This window comes from Podarcis melisellensis (assembly GCF_964234715.1).
Source record: "Podarcis melisellensis genome assembly, chromosome: 3".
Classification (NCBI taxonomy): domain Eukaryota; kingdom Metazoa; phylum Chordata; class Lepidosauria; order Squamata; family Lacertidae; genus Podarcis; species Podarcis melisellensis.
Genome location: NC_138530.1, coordinates 62,207,234 through 62,231,606, shown reverse-complemented (window position 1 = coordinate 62,231,606; position 24,373 = coordinate 62,207,234). Strand labels below are relative to the sequence as shown.

Sequence of the window (24,373 nt, the reverse complement as noted above, 5' to 3'; positions counted from 1 at the left end):
AGTAACCACAAGCAATGTTTCCCATGAGAGAACAATATTGCAATGTTTCAACTGCTGTCAGTGAAAACAATTGATCAGCCAGTCAAAGCGATTGCTACGCGTATGTTCTGAAGGCTGCACACTGACTTTGCATTTATGCATGCTTACTTTAGAGTAAGCTCTACTGGACTCTGTAGGACTTATTTCCAAGCAAACATGCATAGGATTGCTAAGCAAGTCCCTATCAGAAGAGTAACTGGACTTCTGGATTCTATATATTTATTAGCAGTATCCGAAGGCTTAAGCATTATGATGGAGTCCCTGAGATATTTTTAATGGTATTCTGACTTTCCAGGAGTCTGTCTCATCCTTTTTGAAACTCAGTTACACTACTGGGCAATCCTATTATGGGTGGCAGTGAGTTCCAAAGGTCGACCAACGCGGTTTCCCCCTCTCAAAGCACTTGAGGAATCCTCATATACAACTACTGAGTGCTATGAAAAGGTGTAAAAAATAATGTTGTGCACAACACATCCTGGAGAAAGGAGCATATGATTGTATTTGAGGGCAGGAGCAGTCAACAGCACTGTTCAGACATTTGTCAGAACATGTGTGTACTCGGAAGTGGGATACAGTGGTACCTCAGGTTACATACGCTTCAGGTTACATACGCTTCAGGTTACATACTCCGCTAACCCAGAAATGGTGCTTCAGGTTAAGAACTTTGCTTCAGGCTGAGAACAGAAATCGTGCTCCGGCGGGGCGGCAGCAGCTGGAGGCCCCATTAGCTAAAGTGGTACTTCAGGTTAAGAACAGTTCCAGGTTAAGTACGGACCTCCGGAATGAATTAAGTACTTAACCTGAGGTTGAGGAAGCACCTCAATAAAATTGAAAGAGCCTAAGACCTGGCAGACTGCACATGCTCACAAATTGTAGGCCAGAGCTTTCTAAGCTGTGTGTTGAGACACATTAGTGTGTCGGCTGCATGTGTCGTGTGAATGTTCCCTGCACTCCTCCAGGACTGGAAAGGGGCTAGTTCAATCTCTGGTTTGCTAGGGAAACTAAATTACTGTGTCGTGAAATGATGCATGTCTAAAAAGTGTGTCACCAACATGAGAAGTTTGGAAAGTTCTGCTATAGACTCTTGCCTATGAGGTAGGGGAGGGGTAGCTAATGTGGGACCCTCCAGATTGGGACATCAGCCCCAGCCAGCATGGCTAATGGTGAGGAGTGTTAGGAGTATAATACAAGGACAGCTGGAGCGCAGTTTTTTGGCTACTTCTGGGGTAAGGCCTGGGCTAATAATCATGAGCAGGCATGGCCTGGTCCCCCCCTTTCTACAAGGCATCCTGAGAACATCTGGACAGGGCTTTGAAGAAAGCAGAATTTTCCCATGGCATGCTCATATCTTTCTCTCTCTCTCTTCTATGGTTGCCTCCAGTTAAAGCTGTCTTGACTCCAGGCTTAGGGCTTATTCACACTTTATCTTGTCCCGCTGCCTCCTCCCTGGAGAAAAGGGCTATTTAGCCTTCAGTCAAAGAAAACGGCAATTCAAGCTTCCCCCCCAAATTGTCACTTGTTCTGATCTATCACTAAATAATAGGTTTTAGCTCAGAAAGAAGCGGTGCAAGGGATAAACCACTTGGATCCAAGCTTTCTAAGCATGGCATACATGGAAGTGTGGACGAGATCCTAGTCATAAAATGTGCAACAAAGCCTGAATATTATGTCAGGGATCCAGCAGGCGGCTGGGACTTTGAGGACCAGAGCTCTTCTGTTCCAGGGCACAGAGCCTTGGTGCCTGAGCTGAGCAAGATTCCAAAGTCCTGTCCCTTGACTGCAGAAGAACTCCCTCCAGCTCAGATATTTGTGCTCTTTTTGCACTAGTGAAACAAAATGTACTTTGGCCGGCCTTGACTCTCAAAACAGATTATTTTTGAAATGAAAGCGAAAGCTCAGCTTTCACTTTAGAAAGTCAGATTAGGGCGAATCTTGGCACATTCCCAGACATGCAAATCCTGCTGGATGCTTTGACACCCAGTTCATAGCCACTTAACAATTTGTTTTCTTGGCCAATCAAGGATGGAGATCCTGCTTTCTTGATGTCCCCGGAATGCTAGTGTCAAATTGAATTGCAACCCATTTGTTTTCCGAAGCTCTCAACCATCCACTTCTTACTCTGCAGCCACTGTTCCCTGAATGAATATTCATTTCCCCCTCCAGACAGTAACTTATACTGTGTTTGAGATCTAGGCCTGCTGATGTGTTTGCATGTATTCTGTGTCTCAGCAATATCAAATGTTTTCTCGTCCCCTCCTGGTCTAGCTGCAGTCCATCTGATCTGCTCTCCCCTTCCTGCAGCATTATCTCATTGCACCTCGGACCACTTTTGCAAATGTAAGGTGCACATTGTATGCAGAGCCCATGGAAATAATCTCCCAGGAACCTTAGGGGCAGCCTTCAGGAAATCCACTTTATATGGCCCTGGAACAGATTGTCCGCATGAAAGATACATTGTCCGAGCTGTGTACAGTTGGTTAATTAAGCAGGCTGAATAATGCCAGAATGGCAGTTTATATTGCTGCTCCCTGGTTTGACTTCGGTATTTAGTTCTGTTTTGCCTCACTGGAAAAGTAATACGGTGAGAAAACAAGTTTGCCAGATAACAACCAGCTACTGTTTCATTCCAAACTGTGCAGTGTGTCATTTTGCTTAATGCACCTATTATTTCAGGTGGGAAATGAGTCACCTAAATATTTTGTTCACTCTTGGAAATGATCTAGGAGTGTGCAAATGGCATGAAACTAAATGACAGAGGTCACTGTGGCAGTTTTGGTCTTGAGACAGAATTATTTCAACATTTCTCAAAACTATTTTCACCCCCTTTCCGGTTCCACAGTCCAGCACAGCCTATTTCTTTCACTGGTGAAAGTGCTGACAGCTTCTGCTGAATGGGAGGTTCAGTGTACAGGGCCAGTAATCCAACACTGGTTTTAGCAGAGGAAAGGAAAGTGTGGTGTAGTGGTTAAGTCAGGGATAACCAAAGTGGTACCCTCCAGATGCTGTTGGACTGCAACACCCATCACCCCTACTGTTGACTGTGATGACTAGGGATGATTGGAGCTGTAGCCCAACAACATCTGGAGTTACCGCAATGGGTACCGCATTTGCTGCCTCTTGGTTAGGCTGTCAGGCTAGAAGTGGGGAGACTCAGCTTCACATCCCCAAAACACATTGGGTGACCTTGAGCCTGCCTCTCTCTCTCTCTCTCTCTCTCTCTCTCTCTCTCTCCAATCTACTTCACAGGATTGTTCTGATAAAAGGGAAAGGACAGGGAAGAACCATGTGTGCTGCCATGAGCAAACTGGAGAAAGGTGAGATATAAATGTAAGAAGTACATGTCTGAACCTTTCCTAAAGCTACACCTAGGAGAATGCCAAAGGGACAAAGCAGCAGCAGTGATCTCTTCTTAAATCAAGATAGTATGCCCTGTTAGATCAGAGGGAAAGCAACCACTTCCACCAACCCAGCATTGAAGAACATTGCTCTTCTGCAAAGGGTATTTGGGGAGGGGGGAATGGAGTGTCAGAATTATATCCAAGGTATCATGCACCTCTAAGCATATGGAGGAGATTAAGCATATAGTCATACCTCGGGTTACAGATCCTTCAGGTTGCCTGTTTTCAGGTTGCGCACCGCTCCGAACCCGGAAGTACTGGAACAGGTTACTTCCGGGTTTCGGCACTCGTGCATGCACAGAAGCACTAAATTGTGCTTTGCGCATGCACAGAAGTGCCAAATCATGACCTGCACGTGCACACACGCAGCACTGTGGGTTGCGAAAGCTGCGGGTTTTGAACGTGCCTCCCTCATGGATCATGTTTACAACCCAAGCGTCCGCTGTATTATACTTAGTTATTTTAAAGAGGGAAGTTTCTAGGTTGAAGGGCATTTGGGGTACACTCACGTGTTTTGTTGTGCTAGGAAGTCCCTCTTCAGTAAAAGAAAGAGTTGCATAGTGTTTCACTGGCCTTGGGGAAGCTTGGATTCTGGTCCCCACTCTGCCAGGAAGCACAGCTGATGACCTTGGGTCAGTAATTCTCTTCCAGCCTAATCTACCTTACAGAGTTGTTGTGAAGATAAGGTTGAGGAGGGAAGAATCATGTATATCACTGTAGAGCATATAGAGCTGCATCCTTTAAGTACCAGGGGAATTATAAAGCTCCCTAATGATCTGCTTATTTGCCACAAGTGCCTTCACATTGTTCCCCAAATGGTTCTTGTCTAAACAAATGAATAAATAAACTAAGAAATCAAGCACAAGTGGTGGTTGCGGTGGGGTTGTTGACTCAGTCTTAGGCAATGGAATGCTTGCTTTTCAATAGAATCACTGTCGGTTTTGATGCGCTGCACATGCTCTCAGTGTGCATTACGGATATCGGATGCCAAACGCTGTATTGTACATGACACAAGCAAAATATCCTCCTGATAGAAGCTTTTTTCTTTTTTTAATGCTTTTGTGCTAGACACAATGCAGGCACAATGAATGGATCCTGTGTCACCCAAATCATTCTGATTATAGCTTATTTCATAGAATGGCAGTACAGACAGGCCAGAAGCCAGACTTGCACAACTCATGGCCCACCAAGCCGAATGCAACCATGTAGGGCTCACAGAGGGCTCAAGAAACCACCTGTTTTTGCAGCCTGCAAGAGACCAACAAAGCACTGAGACTGTTTGGGAGGCCAAGTGCAGGACTGACTTCAACTTGGAGGATGAGAAATTGTGCAGGCCTGGCATGAGCTTGGCCCAGGGGTCTTTCAGACTGTAATCCTACCTTGGAGTAAGTTCCAATGCAGGGGGTTACTTCTGAGAAGAAATGTATGGGATTGTGCTGCAAGTCTATTATTATTATTATTATTATTATTATTATTATTATTATTATTATCATTATCATTATTATTATTATTATTACCAGAATAATCGCCATGGCCCATCACTGTGTTTCACATTGACAGCTCAAGAACACAGGTTTGAGATCCCTTAAGAGTAAAGGGATTACTAATCAAAACAGATCCTAAGCATGCACAATTGCTTAAGGCAGTGGTTTTCAACCAGTGTGCCGTGGCCTTGAATGATGGTCAGGGGTACTGCAAGCAACACTGGCCTCTGTCCCTCTTTCCTTTCCTCCCTCCACTGATGCCCTCTCACGTCTCACCCGCAATGGGGTGAGCTCCCGTTGCTAGGTCCCTGCTCCTGCCAACCTAGCAGTTCGAAACCACGTTGAAGTGCAAGTAGATAAATAGGCACCGCTCCGGCGGGAAGGTAAACGGCGTTTCCATGCACTGCTCTGGTTCGCCAGAAGTAGCTTAGTCATGCTGGCCACATGACCCGGAAGCTGTACACCGGCTGTACTCCCTTGGCCAATAAAGCGAGATGAGCACTGCAACCCCAGAGTTGGTCGTGACTGGGCCTAATGGTCAGGGGTCCCTTTACCTTTTAGACTATAGTTGATCCAGCACTGAACAAGACAATGCAAATCCAGGTCTGAATTTCTATGCTGTAGAGCACTTGCTTTGCATTCCAAAGTTTGTTCCCTGGCTTCTGCAGGCAGAGCTGGGAAAACTGACACCGTGGAGAACTGTTGCTAGTTAGTGTAGAGAATACTAATCTAGATGGACCAATGGTCTGGCTCAGTCTAAGAAAGGTTCTTCTGCTCCCCAGGGTCAGAGAGAGACAGATGGAGACAACAAGGCTTGACTGGGCAAGGCTGAATTCTACACAAGCTCTCCATCCTTTGCTAGCACAAGAGCACATGATTCCACAGTAGCATAATGGACAAGAGTATCATGTCATCATCCATAAACATCAAACAGGCAGTGACAACAACAAAAATATTTCAGACATTTATACTGTATTGTATCTTTTCTCAGCCTGCTATTCTTCCAAGCACATGGTTACAAACTGCAAGAAACATATTGCCTGCCTTAGGTTTTTTTTTTAAAAAAATAATAATTCTAATAGATTTGCAAAAATCCTTTGCTAGGACCACTGCAACACAAATCCTTGTTTTGGAAACAGATGATGAAGTGAAGCCAGCAACAGTGATTCACCAGTTGGAGTCTCAGGGCTGGAGGCTTCCTCATAGCTGCTTGAGCACTAGGAAATCTATGTCTGAGGAGGCTTGCTTTCATTTCCTTATTCCACATGCCCAGTTGTTTGTATATGAATATATGTGAGAGGATTCCAAAGACTTTTCCTGGTAAACAACTTCCCCTGGCATGCAGACAGGGTACAGCTTTAATAAGACTAAAAATATGCATTACATAAGGGAGGGTTATCATCTAAAGCGAAAAGCCCTCCAGGTAGAAGAGCATCTGGGATTTCATTTTGGCATCCATACAGCTTCATTTGAAAGCATCAGAGTTTGGGTCAATGTGACCCAGACTGAACAGAAGTGGCTCAGATTTCCTTAAAAACTAAGTGATTCACAGACAGGAGAGAGACAAGAAGGCAGGCAATGCATAAAGGCTAATAACAGATGCTAGATAACATATAATTTTGCAAGTGGGTACATGAAAAACACACATACCAGGATGGACTTGTCTTTATCAACACACCATCAAGCCCTGTCTGAGGTCTGTTTTTCCTGTTGCGATTGCTCATCCTGATGAGAGTGCACTTCCCCTTAGAAGTACATTTTTTACCTGTGGCAATCGTACAAAGCGCAACCAGGGATTTGTAAACAATCTGCATTGCTGCTATTGTTTAGTTAGTTATTTATCTGATGGATTTATAGTCTGGTCTTCCAGGGTGGTTCACAATAATGATGATAACAAAATGCCATGATCATAATAAAACAATTTCTGAAACCAAGAAATAATATAAAATAACAGTGAACAGCGGTGCTAAAACTCTCTGCAGAACTGCATCACAGGGGCTTAGAAAACATAAAGAGAGCCCTTCTGGATCAGACCAAAGGCCCAACTAGAACAGGATGCTAGAGTCACCCCAGGAGGACACTGGAGGGTAGCACTATCTCTGTCATTCTTTGAAAGACGATCATCAAACAGTGTGACCAAGTTTGTTTAAGTGCTGTAAAGAGATCTGAAGCCAGACTGAAATCAATCAAGACAGCCTGTTTCCTTCAGAGTATACCCTCCAATATTCCTCTGATGAAAATAGGGATATCTAATAATAATAATAATAATAATAATAATAATTTTACTATTTATACCCCACCCATCTGAATGGGTTGCCACTCTGGGTGGCTTCTAACATAAATAAAAACTTAATAAAACATTTAAAAAACCCTTCCCTATACAGGGCTGCTCAGATGGCACAGGGGGTCGGAAAACTCTATACCCTCCAACATTCCTCCATAGGGAGATCATAAGGAAAAGTAGGACATTCTTGGATCAAATCAGAAACCGGGATGGCTTCTGTAAATCTGGGAAATAGGGAGACTTGGAGGGTCTGTCAGGGTTGATTGCAGCTGGCTTGCCAACATCCCCTCAATCAACTTGGCCAACCACTCTGTCAGTCACTTTGGTGGTGGCAGCGAAATACACAAATGAAGGCTGTGACCGTGTACCCCTGTACCTCAGAGTAAACCCTATTGAACTCAATGGGACTTGCTTCTTAGTAGACATGAGTAGGATTGTGCTGCTAATGACTTGCCTTAGGGATGGGGAATATGTGACCCTCCAGATCTTGTTGGACTCCCACTCCCATCAGCCAGAGCCAGCATGGACAGCTTACATGTATGATGAGTGTTGTAATCCAACAACATCTGCAGGGCCAGCTATCTCCCAACCAAAAACACAGTTAGAATGGTGTTACTTTGTTTCCTCGAACCTTGCAAATTAACTTAAACTTCCAAAATGGCTGTCATTTAACATTGTTAAATCACCACAGACCATTGCCTCTGACCACCTCAGGCAGACAGTCCAAAAGTGGAAGCCAGGCCGAGAGATGATAGCAGCCAATAATCCACAGGCAGCTCAGAAGTTAATTTCAATAAATGGTATCCTTGAGGCCATTTTTGCTGCTTCAGTAATCTGGTTGCAAGCCAAAGTAAAAGGTGGACAAGATGAGCAAATCCACCTGCCAGAGAGAAAGCCAAAATAGAGAAATATTTCTCCCCTGAGAGGATTAGAGGAAGGATGGAGTGTATAAACTAGAGACTCAAGGAGGAACCAGCACTAAAAGCATTAAAGGAATTATTCAACAACACAATAAATCAAAGCTGCAAACCTAGTTATTAAAAGTGCAGCCATCCAACTTGGACCCCGGGGGGAACATAACCAGTGACATTACTCACAGATGAGCCACTGTCAAGACAAAACGTACAAACTATGAGATAAACAGCAGGTTCAAAATAATAATAATGAGCTGAGATACCTATGTTCCTCCTGAGGACTCTGCCGCTTCTTTTCTGCAAGGTTTTAGACAGGCACTGTCTAAATTATAGTGCCCCTACTCTTGAGGGATGCATTTAGGGTGACAGAGTATTGCTCTTCAAACACTTCGGTGGCTGTGGAGAGACTTTTCATGCACTCTTACAGCTCCACTTCCTACACTGGATCCTAAAGTTTGGAAGAGTGGAAACTGAAATTATAGAAGATGCATGATCTAGAGTGCAATCCTGCACACAGGTAGGCTACTTAAATCCCACCAATGTCAAAGGGCTCATTTAATCACCTTACTCTGTTTGCAGCCACTCAGCTCCATCCTATTCATACCCTCCAACTTTTCTCTGATGAAAATAGGGATGCCCTATCACATAATAATAATAATAATTTTACTACCCATCTGACAGGGTTGCCACTCTGGGTGGTTTCTAATACATATAAAAACATAATAAAACATTAAACATAAAAAAACCCTTCCCTATACAGGCCTGCTCAGATGGCGCAGGGGTTGGAAAACTCCATACCCTCCAACATTTCTCCATAGGGATGTCCTAAGGAAAAGTGGGACATTCTGGGATCTAATCAGAAACTGGGATGGCTTCTGTAAATCTGGGACGTCCCGGGAAAATAGGGACACTTGGAGGGTCTGACTATGTATGCCTTAATGGACAATTTATATGAGGCCCATTTCAAGGAAGGGTGCATAGGGATTATTGCATCACTGAATCAGATTTGTAGAGGTGTAGAGGAAGCTCTTGTTGGATTTCAGTCACTTCTAATAGCTCTCAGTGTTTTGCAAGAGGACTACAGGGGATCCGCTCAGGGGAATCTCCCCATCTTGTGCTTCTCTGCTATCTGATATGGTTCGTATTGAGTCGGGGCTTCATTCTGGACTGGAGAAGCCACTCCTCTATGGTGTGTATTTCTATTAGAATTACAGTAATTCTTTCCAATGTGCATCTATACAAATGAATGGGCACAGGGGTGCCAACTTGAATAAAATATTGTGTGTGTGGGGGGGTGTAAGCCCCACCCTGCATAGTTGATCACATGACACAGTGCATGCACACCATTTGAATGCCAATGTCCATCCACTCAAATATTTTATTGGGGAGCCCAAAGGGACCTCAGCCCCTAGGAGTTGGCTCCTTTGAATGCCATATGCCAACTTTATGCAAATCTGTGTCCTCCTCTTTTGGGCCTCTCTTTTTTTGGCATTTTCAATCTGAAGGCCCTCTGCCTGAGTCCTTGGAAAGCCCCTGCTGGCCAGAGGCATGGCTCTGTGCCAGGCAACTTCGTATGTGTACAAACAGGAGCATTGCCATAGCAAATACTGCACCACTGTGTAAATACAGCAAAAAGGGAAGTGGAGTAAGGTTTTGCTGAGAAAAAGTCGGAATAATAAACCAGACTAGAGTGCAGACTGGGGAAGTATATAAACAGCGGACAGACTGAACCCCTTACGTTGAGGGAAAGAATGTAAACATCAGGATCCCAAGTTTCATTAAAATTACCATGAAACTAAATATCCTTGTAGCAATAAATCTGAGCTCTTGCTTGGGGATGAGCACCAAAGGGAACGATGTTATCCTTGCACCGGCCCTGAGGGAGAACTATGCATTCGCTTCACATTCCTGTGGGGACAAGATTGCTGAACAAACACGCGAACCTGCTGATTAGTGGCCATCTCTGGTTAAAGAATAAATCTTTAGAAAAACACACCTGGAGAGATGCTTGACACCAAAGAAAGTGAACATGGAGTAGTCCTAAAAGTGAAATCCAATGCTATACATATTTAGTAGGCTTCCCAGTCAGGGAAAGACGGGAAGGGGGGTAGTTACATAAGCTGCTTTCCGTTTCCCTTTGAATTGGGCTTGGCTGCGATTGAAAATGACTTGATCCAGATGAAAGCAGGCACCTGAGCCAATTTATTCAGGCAAGCGTCATTAGGGAGGTCTATGTTTATAGGAAGAAATAGCGAGGACTTTCAAACATATTGATAGCTTTAGAAACAGTGTCACTGCCAGAGATCAAGTGAAGCAAAGGGAGGGAAGAGAGACTCCTTGTGGGATCTCGTGTTTATTTGCACATTTACAGCAAGGTGGAGGAGCAGCAATCAGATATTTCTGCATTTAGACACAAAGATGCTCATAACTTCCTGAAAAGATTCATTAGGGAATCCTTGCCTCGGAGCTCGTCTGGCTCCTACTTCTCTCCAACACACTCACCCTCCAGATACTCGTTGGCATTCATGAGAGGCTCTTTATGGATTCCCTTTGATCTGAGGCATCATCAAAGGCGAGCTGATATCTCTGAGTATTTATTCATGAATGTCTCCAGTAGAAGTAAATGCGATCTGTCTCACTCTGAAATTCTGTCCTAACACCAACAAACCAATCTGGCCCAAGTCAAAGCACTTTGAGGTCTGGCAGATTTCAGTGGCAGTGTTGAGCACGGCCTTCAGTCTCTCCTGTTGAAATCAATGGACCTTAGACATGCTTCATGTCAGTCAGAAGGTGTCTGAGCTGATGAATTAGCTATGAAGAGAGGGAAGAATGCTGCACTCCTAATACAAATAGATGCTTATGCAACAGCCATGGCTATATATGTGTTGCCCTGGTAAGGTGGTGCAAACAGAACCAACCAAGGGGAGGACAGGAGAAACTAAATATAGCATCCCATTCCCCTTTCAACCTGTTTGCTGATTGAAGGGTGAAGCAAGGTTAACGGGAAGACCATCAAGCCCGAGGGTAGTTCTGCTGGTCTCTTGCAGCAGGAACAATAAGTTTAAAGTTTTAGGGCACTTTAAAAACAAGCAATAATGCATTATGCCGGAGTATCCTTGTTCATCAAATGCATGAAGGTTACCTTCAGTTGGTAGGGGAGGGATATATAGTGTTTCAGTCACGTACTTAGGGCTTAATTGCATCTGGGAGTGAGGACAATTCAAATTCTTGAATGTCTTCCTTTGGGCAGAATTGCCAGATGGAGGGGATATGTGAGCTGCCCTGTGGATAGAGCTTTGGAAATGTTGGTCCTTCTGCATTCCACAAGGGGAAGGCAAATGTCTAATCTCCCAGTCTGATAGGGGAAAGGTATATCAGTGGGAGGGGAAAGTGGTACACTGCAGAATGCAAAAGCCAGTGTCTTTGAAGAAGTGAAAGGCTATCAATGGCTACTCATCGTGATGGCTGTGCACCACCTCCAATCTCAGAGGCAATATGCCTCTAGATACCGGTAGCTGGGGGTCATGAATGGGAAACAGCTATGTGCTCATGTGCAGCTTGCACATGAATCTAGTTACCGGTAGTTACTGATCCAGAAGGGCTCTCTCTCAGCCCCTGAGGAAACTGTGCAGTTTCAGTATCATGGTTTTAATAGGCACTGACACTCACTCCCTGCAGATGACATTCATCCATTTCACAGTGTGACAAAACTATGACATTCATTTCATTTTCCCAGGAGCTCTTATGCAGCTTGTTTGTCTGCCAAAGCAATGCAATGGCCTATTTGGCAACACCCTGCATCAGCTACCGAGGAGATCAAGACTTCTGTATTGTTCTCTTCTCGCCAGACGTGCTCATAGTTTCTGACTTTGCACTGGTCTAGCGCCAGCTGGGATCGTCTAAGGAGGGCAGCCTACAGTAAGTGATGTTACGGCTGTTGAGATGAGTTATGATAGCAGAACTGTCATCATACTCAGCAGATGAGCAGCTTCCAAGAACTGCATTCCAAATTCCCTGTCCTTCCCTGAGCACAGATATAGACATGTTCAGAGAGGCACATCCAACACGCACAAGAGAGGGATGGGAATATCATATCATTCCTCTTGTCTGCAGTCATTCAAATGGTATGAATGGTATGAAGAGCAAGGTAATGTTAAAATGTCCAAAGGTATCTAAACCCAATCAGATCTTCTTTTCTGGATGAAGCCTCCTTTCACACTTTTGCTGTATGTTCCAAAAACAGAGTGAGAGGCATCTACAGATGTTGTGCTTCAAGGCCAGAGACAGCAATAAGGCTATGCTTATTAGATGAAGTGGTTTATTTACTTTCCTTGCTCACATTTACCATGCAGACTCGTGCTTTCCCTTCCAGAATTTTCTGTGAGTCCTGAAGTGGACTAATTTATCCTTAGCTCAGAGCACTTTGGAATTCTGGTCTGGATCAAGCAACAGATCTGTCATAGACATTACAGAAGAGGGACTGAAAAATGTGGAGAGTTGGCATGTCCGACACTTCAAGTCTCCTCTATGTATGATGTTAGAAAGGAGATCCCATAGATTTTATTCTCTGCCTTTCTCCTCTCAGTACTGCACCACATCTACTACACACAGATTCATATGGATACAGAGGTACCACACCGTAGAAGAAATCCAGCAGAGGCAAAGGGTTGAATAACAGAATCATAGAATTGTAGAGCTGGAAGGGACCAAGGGTCATCTAGTCTAACCTGCTGAAATGGAAGAATCTTAACTAAAGCATTCATGACAGACGGCTATCCAACATCTGCTTAAAAACCTACAAGGAAGGAGAGCCCACCACCTCTCGTGGGAGTCTGTTCCACTGTCAAACAGCTCTTACTGTCAGAAAGTTCATCCTGATGTTTAGTCAGAGAGGTGATATGGAGGAGATATGGAGATCTCTTCATCCTCACAATTTCCCTTTTCCCTTTGCCTGATTGCCTTTGTCCTTTTCATGCTTATATTGCTACCTCACAAATGTTTCAAGACCATCTCCCTCATGGTTTTAGTTTGTGAGAGCACCAAGAGATATCTTTGTGGCCACAAATAATTTATGTACTTCGTGATCAAGGATGTTTTCTTGGATTGCTGTTGCAGTAGCAATTTAAAAAATGGTGCTGGTTGGTCTTGCTCATCCTTCTCAAATTTACACATGTATTATGAGAGTTCATAAACTTGTATATACCCTACTTAAAAGGTAAAGGGACCCCTGACCATTAGCTCCAGTCGTGACCGACTCTGAGGTTGTGGCGCTCATCTCGCTTTACTGGCCGAGGGAGCCGGTGTACAGCTTCCGGGTCATGTGACCAGCATGACTAAGCCGCTTCTAGCGAACCAGAGCAGCGCACAGAAACGCCTTTTACCTTCCCGCCAGAGCGGTTCCTGTTTATCTACTTGCACTTTGACGTGCTTTTGAACTGCTAGGTTGGCAGCAGCAGGGACCGAGCAATGGGAGCTCACCCCATCGTGGGGATTCGAACAGCCGACCTTCTGATCAGCAAGTCCTAGGCTCTGTGGTTTAACCCACAGCACCACCCGTGCCCATATACCATACTTAGTCCCTACCAAACTGAGCTTTCACTTGAGAGTCTGAAAAGCACTGGACATTCTCTTTCCTTCTTTTGATTATGTTTTGCTCAAGCAAACCATTGCATGGCCTTAGGAGCAGCCTTTTTTTTATAATAATAATAATAAACTTTCATGAAAATGTCCGATATTGTGCATTGTCATCTTCTCAGAAGTATTTCTCTCATTTCACCTTGTCCTTTTCCCCATCTGCTTAGCACATGGGATGCTCAGAGGGGGTCTGCTCTGCTGAAGGCATGAGATAAAAACATTCTAAGTCTGTTCCGAAGAGAAGCTGAGCACCTGTATTTCTTTTACTAGACGCAATTAAACTTCAGTGATTCAGTTGCCCAGTATCAGGGGAAGAAAAGTATGATGGGAAAGACATTTGCTTCTTATTTGGGTTGCAGCCCACCAGAGTCTTATTTTGCTGAAATCTGTTTTAAATGCTACTTACTAACAGTTGAGGAAAGGGGGGGGGGGAGAATGCCTCCACCTTTTTTTTTTCTAAAGCATTAGACAGTTTTAAAAAATAGGCAACTGTCCCAGATCTAGCTGGCATTTTCAAGATTTCCCCTTCCGTCTCCCGAGGGAAAAGCCATTATCATCCTAAAGAGTCTAGTTTGCAGTGGTTTCTTGGATCTATTCCTGGCTCTGCAAAAGTAATGTTGCAAGAAGCAGAGCATAAAGCATATTTCCCATGAATTATACCACAAATGCTGCTTAACCACATACAGTCAACTCTAAATGTTTCTTTTTAAGGGACTTAAATACTGTTATAGGGCTCTTAATATGCAATTAGAAAACAGGCAAATAATTATGCACTCTCCTCCTCAGCAGCTTACCCCCCTTGAGCAAGCAAAGCATTTTACCCCCTCTCACTTGCATGCTAATTACATAAATTGTTTTCAGTGCAGGAGATCAGACCTAAAATGTGCCCATCAGTACCCTAATAGATATTGCTGCACTCTCCCCTTCCCCATTGTCCCTGACCATCGGCCATGCTGGCCAAGGTTAATGGGAGCTGGCACTCGACAACATCGAGTGGGCCAGAAGTTAGCCAACCATGGGTTAGACAAATGACGGATGTGTCTATCAGCAAATAGTAGCCAGGAAAGCTAAACAGATCCTCCATATAGACCTCTGAATTCCAGATGCTGGAGCCAATGAGAGAGAATGGCCATCACCTGCATGTCCTGTTTCTCAGCCCTTGGCAGTCCAGTCTGGCTGGCCCCTGCCAGGCTAGGTGTGATCCAGCTAGTCAGTGCATTTGTATTTTATGATGATGCCTGTATTGAATTAGGACAAAGAACATATATAGGAGTGCATGGCCCAAGTAGGCTTGAAGCCCAGGACATATTCAGTTTAGAAACTGGTCACTCTTGATTCTGATGTGAGTACATTTGCCAAAACACAGAATATCACTTTTTACATGTTTTGAGAAATGGATGAAAGCATGAAGCAGGAAATGTCTCTTTTGTCCTTACAAGTCCAGCCCTACCATTAGCCAGAGTGAGTGAGGTGGCAGCCTCAGTAAGCAGTTAGGAACATAGGAAGGTGCCTTAAAGCAAGACAAACCATTGTTCCATCTGGCTCAGTAATGTCTGCATTGACTGGCAGCAGCTCCCCTCAGTTTAAGGAAAATTCCTCCACCCAGTCCTTCCCAGAGATGCTGGGCATTGAATTTGGGACCATCTACATGCAAGATGTATGGGACGCGGGTGGCGCTGTGGGTTAAACCACAGAGCCTAGGACTTGCCGATCAGAAGGTCGGTGGTTCAAATCCCCACAACGGGGTGACCTCCCATTGCTCGGTCCCTGCTCCTGCCCACCTAGCAGTTCGAAAGCACGCCAGTGCAAGTAGATAAATAGGTACAGATCCGGCGGGAAGGTAAACGGCATTTCCGTGCGCTGCTCTGGTTTGCCAGAAGTGGCTTAGTCATGCTGGCCACATGACCCGGAAGCTGTACGCCGGCTCCCTCGGCCAATAAAGCGAGATGAGCGCTGCAACCCCAGAGTCGGTCACGACTGGACCTAATGGTCAGGGGTCCCTTTACCTTTACCTTACATGCAAGATAGATGCTCTTCTGTGGAGCTACAGCCCTTCCCAAAGATGGGGGGGCAGCCATTTTTCCTGAGCTTACTAGCCATTCTCCTCTGTTTGTAGATAGAGCTGTGTGTGCCACATAACCTCTCTGTGTCTCCTAAACTAATCCTGTTTTTCTCCAGTGTGATGGAAGCGGCTGCCCTGTGGCCAGCATTGATTCAGTTGCCAGTCCAATCAGTTTCTGAACATGGAGTGAGCAGGCGACAGGCGCCATCTTGTCTTGGGCTGACTTGTCTTCATAGCTTGGCCCAAGTTGCTAATTACTGAACATTTTCTAGGATAAGCCAGTTGACAAGACTTTAATCTTTTTCTCAGGCTTTTGATTAATGAACCCTAAATCCACCCGAGTATAAATAAACAAAGAAGAGTCGTTCTTTGGATTCTCTCGCTGCTTTTTGGAGAGTGTTACATTCTTGTTCCCATTCATCATTTATTTATCTTTTTAGCCTTTCTCAACGGACAAATAGCTTCCCCTTAATAAAATAGGGGAAAGCCTAGGTTACTGCTTTATCTGCCACTGTACTTAGTAAGACGGACATTTTGGTGCTCGCAAAATCTTTCTTTCTTCCTGCTCTCTTTCCTTTATCCCATTTGATCAGATGTCACACCATGTTATTTCATGAAAGCTGAAGATGATCTCTCTCAAGAAGCTGAGCAATAAACTTTTTTTAAAAAAAAAGGGAATGAGCATCAAAGACAGAGTGGGGAGAATAAAACGGTGCACTTTGAAACAGCTCTTATTAAAGCCATCTGGCAGCAATTTTGGCATATATAAATATGCAGGCATAGGAAGACGCGTAACCTCTACATCCCAGGAGACATAGAAAATGCATTTCAATATTCCCCGCCCTATGGTTTACTGATCAGATCCTCTCAGGATATCGCCAGCAGGGTTGCCATACGTCTGGATTGTCCCAGACATATACAGAATTACTGCTGTCGGCAGCAGTGTCAAGGTGGAAATCGGGAAAATGTCCAGGAAAATCTGGACGCATGGCAGCCCACATCAGCAGTGCCGTTTGGGCTGTTTTTCCATAAAAATAGCTCGGAAATGGCATTTCTTTTTGTGATTTTGCCCCAAAAGCTCAACTTTGGGCAAAACTTTAAAAATATGGCAGCCCAAATTGCCAGTCCAGTCTACAAAGTACTATGTTTTGTTTTGTTTTTGAAAATTATATTACTAATATGAAGAAAAATGGAATGTGCATTGCCTGCCCCTTCAGACCTTCTACTGAATCTGCAGAGGGCAGGAGGGTGGAGCAAGCATGGATGTCCACATTAGGGCAGCCCTTGGAACAGTATCTGGACTTACAATCTTGTCCTTCGGTGGTGTTATGAGGGTGGGTTTTTTCCAGAGTAGGCAGTATGCCTGGGCCCCCTTCTAATTCTGGGATCCAGCAAGTGCTAAAATCTAAGCAAAGATTCAAATTGATGAATTAGCCACACAAGTTTCTCTAAGTATGGGCCATTAAGGTAACAAATGAACTGGCTGTGTGCGGTCATGTTGTTTGGATGCAACTACTCTATTCCAAACTTAAAAATGAAAAGCTTAATGCTGGTGATCAACAAAAGAGGTTTAAAGACTCTCTCAAGGCAAATCTAAAAAAATGTTGTATAAGACAATTGGGAAACACTGGCTTGCGAGCACTCCAATTGGTGAACAGTCTTTACCAAAGGTGTCATAGACTTTGAAGACAATTGAACTCAGGATGAAACGGAAACATGTGCTAAGAGGAAGGCACCTTTGGCAAAACCTCACCATGATCAACTCCTGTCTGGAAACCTATGTCCCGACTGTGGAAGAATGTGTGGATCCAGAATTGGCCTCCACAGTCACTTATGGACTCACTGTTAAGACCATGTTCATGGAAGGCAATCTTACTTGGCTTTGAGTAATAGAAGAAGAAGAAGAAGAAGAAGAAGAAGAAGAAGAAGAAGAAGAAGAAGAAGAAGAAGAAGAAGAAGAAGAAGAAGAAGGGCACTCCCCTCCTCCTCAGATTACTGGTACAGTGGTACCTCAGGTTACAGACGCTTCAGGTTACAGACTCCGCTAACCCAGAAATAGTACGTCAGGTTAAGAACTTTGCTTCAGGATGAGAACAGAAATTGCACCATGGTGGCAGCGGGAGGCCCCATTAGCTAAAGTGGTACCTCAGGTTAAGAACAGTTTCAGGTTAAGAACAGACCTCCAGAACAAATTAAGTTCTTAACCTGAGATACCACTGTAATTAGAAAGACAAAGGCCAGAACTGGGAGTTGTGTGTGTGAGCTAGAAGTTGGCAAGCTGGACATCTGGGAAACAGAACCATGCCTGATGTCTGCTGAAACCCAAGGCTGGGCTATGGGAGAAGCAAGACTCTCTTGGGTGTTAATGCTATGAACCCCTCCATCATAGGCTCAGGTGGTATATATGGTATATGTAAATAAACCATACATCATAAACACACCACAGATCTCTGGGTAAGTGACTGGAACCCCTGAAATCTATCCCTGCTTGGTGATTGGGGTGGCATGCAATGTAAGATCAAGCTTTCCTCCCAGGCACAATTGCTGTGGTAATGCCAAAGAAGGCATGTTGATTTAAATGGGGATGACATCTGATTTCTCATTGAGCAGGACCAATGTTTCTAATAACTATCACTTAAAAGTTTCTAAGCATGAATCATCGTGCCTCTGAACTCCATGTAGCAAACTCAAATATTTCTATTCTGATGACCCCAAAATGTTCGGAAATGTCAAGAGACAGCGTGTGACAGCGTGAAGCCAACCAAGGGGGAATTATACCTCAGCAAGGAGAAACATACACAGCCTGGAGCAGTTTAAGAAGTTATTTCCTTGGTCTTTGTAGATTAGGCTACTGATGCACCAGAATGATGCCACTCTGTATCAAATAGTAACTATTTTCTCCTCTACTGAAAACAGCAAGGTAATGAAGGAATACACACACTATCAGTCTAAGCTATAAACACATGTGTGGTTTTTCTCAAAAACTTAAGAAATTATATCTGCAAGAAATTATAGGAAAATCCCTACCTTACTATAATAAAATAGAAACAAAAATAGCTTGTCTAAAACACCCACTTCCTGGCATTGCATAATTGTCCAAATCTTCAGAAGGGGGGCTATTTGCATGCTGAAACAGGTAACTCCTGTAGGAAACACCCCCCATGCCTCTGTTTGCACCATGTTTTAAGACACACACTTGAAAGAGAGGGCAACCCCACAATGCTGGAAAGATATGGAATGCATTCCAGGTTATTGCTTCAGGGTGCATATAAATTATGAATTGTGTATTATTGCTTTTGTTCTCTTATGAATACGGTTTCAAGAGACAAGAACAACCACACGTTTGTCTCCTTAAGAAACGAGAATTCCAGTCTGCTTACTGAAGACACTTTTACTGTTTCTTCTATGACTGAAAAATTAAATGCTTGATTTCGGTCAGGAATTGGCAGGCTGTGTTCCCTCAGGAGTTGTGAGGTGCCAAGTCCTGTCAGCTTCAGCCAGCATGTTCAGTGCTGAGGAACCAGGGGAGAAGCAGTCCAACATCTGAAGAGCCACAGACCCCACACCCCTGATTTAAATGAATGCAGAGTATTGGTAATAAACATTAGACTGTAGCCAACCAGGTCCTACTTTAAGCAGACCCACTGGGAATTAATGGTGTTAAATCATGACCATTGATTTCAATGGGTTAATTCTGAGGAGGGCTAGCATTGGATATAATCCTTAAGAGTGTGAAGTTTCATACAATCGCTATAACATTTAAATCAGGTTACTGCCTCCTAAATGTGCAGCGTTAGAATGACTACACTGGTGGGCTACTGCAGCAGTGCGTGTAACATCAGAAGTCATAAGCAAAGTACTCTCAGTTTGGGATTTTGTGGCTGAAAATAACATTTTTGGGTTTTTTTTATGGTTTCAGGATCCAGTTCATCAAAATAACATTTTCTTACTTATTGCCAGTACTTTTTTTCTGGGGGGCCCGCAGGGGTATGCATTCTCCTAAACATTTTGTGAATCTAAGTTTGGCCTCATTGAGGGGCAGTATTTCAATATGAGTAGGAAAATGAGAGTACTCCTAAACATTTTTTAAAGGAAAAAAACACTGGTTATAAGCTCATTCGCAGTATTGTTGTGGGGGTCAGATCACCAAGGAAGCAGGCAACAAAATTTAGAAAGGTTCTCATGTTGCCTGGAATCACAGAATTGTAGAGTTGGAAGGGACCCCAAGGGTTATCTAGTCCAACCCCCTGCAATGCAGGAATCTCAGCTAAAGCATCCATGACAGATGGCAATCCAACCTGCTTAATTCATACAAGTTCATTCAGCATGATACCCAAATCTCCAGCAACTTTAAAGATCAAATTTCTTTCCATATTTCCCAAATATGTTGGCTTATGTATTATGCCAATGGCTAAGGGCCAGACTAAACATGCCCATTTTTTCTTTCTTTTTTAAAAATGTAAATAGCTACAACATCCTCCTGACCGGTACTGAGATTTTGGTGGGTGAGCTGTGGGACTTCGCCCTTTTGCTCACTGCCATGTTTCCAATAAAAATCACCCCCAACCCCTGAGATGCTATAATCAAGGGTAGGGTAAAGTCTTTTTCAGCAGATCCTTGAAATCTGGACATCCAAAAGGGGCTCTGGATTTCATGAGTCTGTTGGTGCGTCTTACCTGTGGTTACCAATTCACACACACTTTTAAGTAGAACACACATAAATGAGTTCAACATAGGGAAAGCATAGCAGGCAAATAATCATAATGTGTTTTTCCTGTCTGATTTTTGGCAGAGGCTGAAGCTAGAAGAATTCCTTGGTGATGGTTAACTTCTAATTGGAGAAAATTCTGCAATGAATTTAGACTGAATGTAACACAAGGTACTGTTGTACAAATAAAACACAAGAGCTGAGTAACCTTTCCATGTTGATATTGATCAGCTATTGATTAGAAATAGTCACCCAAGGTCTAAAACATCAGGGATTCTGTGTCAAATAGTTCACAGTAGCTTTGGATCACAGGAAGAACTCAGGATAGTGAGGGATCAAAATGTCTCAAAGCAATTTGTCAAAAATATACCACTTGCATTAGGTTTTCTGCCTGCAATCTCTATCCTGAAGCCCAATCCTATGCACAGTTACTCAAAGGTAAAGCCCAGTTTCAGTGGGACTTTACTCTCAACCAGGGCTTCAATTCTACCATTTTATACCTGGGAGTAAGAGATTATAGGTCTGAAACTTAATGGGACTTACAACACCATCCTGTATATGAATCCAGAAGTAAGTGAATTTAAGATTGCATCCTTAGGGAGAGATTGCAGACCTAGTCATATGTTCATAATGTGGCTTAAAGGAACATGTGAGGAGCTCAGAGCACCTGCAAGTGCATTAGCTCCACCCCCATGCACATCGCCCCCCACCACTTCAAGTCTGCAGAAGGTTACCATGAATTTAAGAACCTTGGAAAACCCAGATTTCAAAACGTGCAGAAGCCTCCTTGAGTTCAGGAGGCTTCCCCAATGCAGACAGCCATCCTTGAATGTGCAGGGAGCAATGCAGATGGGGCAGAGCTGGCATGCTCATGGATGCTCTCCCCTCCTTGTGTGTTAAGCCATATTATGAACACCTGAACAGGTGAGGACAAGTACTGCCATACCAGCTTTATAAGAAGCTGTCTTCTATGTTGGACCTTTGGTCCATCGAACTCATTAGCAGTGACTCTTTGAGATTCAGGCAGGGGTTTGTTTCAGCCCTACATGGATATGCTGGAAACTGAACCTGGGACCTTCTGCATGCAGATGCTCTAGCACTGAGTTATGGTCCTTCATTGCTGGGGAGATGTCTCCAGTTTTCTATCTGATGCATGGAGGTTGTTGCTCTTGACTTATCATTCAGAGGTCCTAATTTATGCCACGGAAATGAAGAGGAGCTGGGCACGGCTGTCTGAGCAGAGGTTCTCCGAGTTTGACTGGTGGGCTAAATGAAGTGACAGCTTCCTCCATATAAGGCAGGCGGGAGGTGAATGGGAATGGGTGAATGAATGAACGGAACTGTCTGCCTTGTTTTACTACTCCGCCTCATTAAAGAGAATCCCCAGCCCTAATCATTCAGAAAAACAAAAGAAATCCTTACAAGAAGGAACTAGGTAGAATCTTATCCACCTGTGTTGGCTTGAAAAACAACATCAGTCTTGCTTTTGTCTTGTTTGTTCAGAATTCCTGTGTTGCCACCATAAGGGGAAAATGATCCTGCTGTATTAGCAAAATTTGGTGGAATATCAGATCCCTGAATGATGGTGGGTGCTCTTAACGTACTACTAAGGAACTATATGGGAACATAACTGCATGTATACACACAGAGATTTCCACAAGCATTGCAATATGCAGCCTTTCATCTCATGAAACACTAATTGCAATTATTTGGACACACTGAATCAGGCAAGCGGGCTAAGAAGAACCCAAGTATTTTAGTGGAGCTAGGGATGCTGTCATTGTCTTGCACAGCAAGTGCCTGCCTGATGCTTCTTCTCTGCCTCTGCTCTTATTGCTATTCGGTCGGCTGTGGGTTACTGGGTAGATTATAGGCGGTGCCATAGTTTTGCTGAACCTGCAAACATCTTAGCACAAAGCAATGAATGGAGGTGATATAATGCAGCACTTTGCTAGGTGTGAATGAATGGGCTGGAGCCAGCAGGTGAAGTGGACAAGAGAGAGGGAGACACAGAGTGGGAGAACTGGAGAACTGGGATCCTACTGGCACTCAGTTCTCATCGTTATAGCCACATATTATTGTATTATATTAATGTGCATAATGCTTTCCTATATTTTCACCTGTCAGATCTCGCCTTTATAATTCTACATTTCAGGGCATATGCCCCCATTTTACAGAAAGATGAATTAAGTAGGTCACAGAGCATTTCCGCCACCCCACCACCCCAAGATGGGAAATTGAGAGGGAGGAGGGGGGGAAACCAGATTTGCCAAAGAGAGTTAACAGTTAATGAGACAACTTCAGAATATCCGAAAAGTCCCTCTAGGTTAGCTCAATGGTTTATCTAGCCTAGTGCTTTGTTTCCATCAGTGGACAGCTAGATTACCCCTGGAAAGAGCACAACAGTTCTCTCCTGTTGTTGGTCCCCAGCATTTGGTATTCAGAGATATACTGCTCCTGTACATGGAAGTTCCTTTTAGCTATTGTGGCCAATAACCTTTGAAACAAGAATCAAAACCCCTTGGCTCTCTCTCACACACACTATACCTCTGGTCCTTCTCTGCTAATGCACACACCTCTTTCTTTAGGTATCTTCCTCCAGATAGTGCCTTTTTCTGGGTTCTAGACAGAGGTCTGTGAGTAGTAGCAGCACATTCCTCACCAAACAGCATTTATGTAATGCCACAATCATCGCCCAAAATGCACTTTCTGTTTGAAATTGGTACAATGACGATAGTTTTGCATGCTATCCATACTGGCGGTTCGCTCTTAAACACACACAGACACTCCTAAAGCTCCCGCGTCTCTCTCTCTCTTTTGGCATCACAGTAAATGATCACATCAATTTAAAAACACACAAAAAACCAGCATGTGCTCAGAGAGCATCCTTACCCTCTTTTTAAAGAACTGAAAAGCGGAACACTTCTTGACTGGGAATCCATTCATGTCTTTGTTGACCATTTTCCTCGAGGGAGGCGGACACACAGCGATAGATCCAGGGCAGGACTCCCTTGCGCTAGCAGCGCATCTGTTTCGCTCAGCGTCCCTCCTGCAGCCGGTGAATGAAGACAGAGCAGGGCAGGAGAAGCACAGGCTGGGCTCGGGCGACTTATCCCCTCTCACACATTCATTCTGCTGCACTGGCTACTGCAGCCTCGGCAGCAGCTGTTGCTGACTAGCTCTCCCCCCTCCCCAGTTGTGCTTAAAAAGAACGTTCCATATACATGCACATCAAAGGAGCCGCTATAGAATCCAGAGACAGTTAGCCAATCAGCTGGGGATGAGATGCAGGGGAGGGGGAAAGGACCTGGCTTCGCTTTACGCGGTGTGGTTCCTGAAAGCCTCCTAAGCAAAAGCAGGCAGGCAGGCAGGCAGGCAGGCAATTGCTCTTCTTCAGGTGATGGTGTGATTCACTGCTGTTTGGGAGGAGAGAGATGGTTTGTGCAAGTTCCAGAGGGAGATGCAGTTCAACAGCAGCAGCGGGGTGGAGGGGGGGGGGCGGCGGAGAGAGATGCACAGGAAGCGGCAGCGGAGCAGAAATAAGTGCAAAGGATGGGGGGGGGGAGAGCTCAGGGCACAGAAGGAGCACAAGGCAATCTGTTTCCCCCAGGGGAAAATGATACTGGCAGCTCTCGCATTACAACAGAGCCGTCTCAATACAGACAGGCGAAGGAGACTATCTTCGACGAGAAGATGCCAGCCTTGTAAGCACAATAGACTACATTAATTTGAAACAACAACAAAACCGTATCTAAATTTTCAAAGGATGGTAGAGTGGTGGTGTTTTGCTCTTGCTTGCTTGATTTTTGGTGGCAAGATAAAATGCAGGGGAACAAACTACTAGGGGTAC

At 44.2% G+C, this 24,373-nt stretch overlaps 1 protein-coding gene across 1 annotated transcript in view; it reads right to left on the bottom strand.

Annotated features, from left to right (window-relative positions):
• Nucleotides 1-23,655, bottom strand: part of SGK1 (serum/glucocorticoid regulated kinase 1) — a 71,987-nt gene extending 48,332 nt beyond the window's left edge. Inside the window, exon 1 of the mRNA XM_081907164.1 lies at nt 23,416-23,655. Within this exon, the coding sequence (XP_081763290.1) occupies nt 23,416-23,484 (69 nt within the window). The 5' untranslated portion in view covers nt 23,485-23,655. The remainder of the gene's footprint in view (nt 1-23,415) is intronic.
• Between the last annotated feature and the right edge of the window lie 718 nt (nt 23,656-24,373).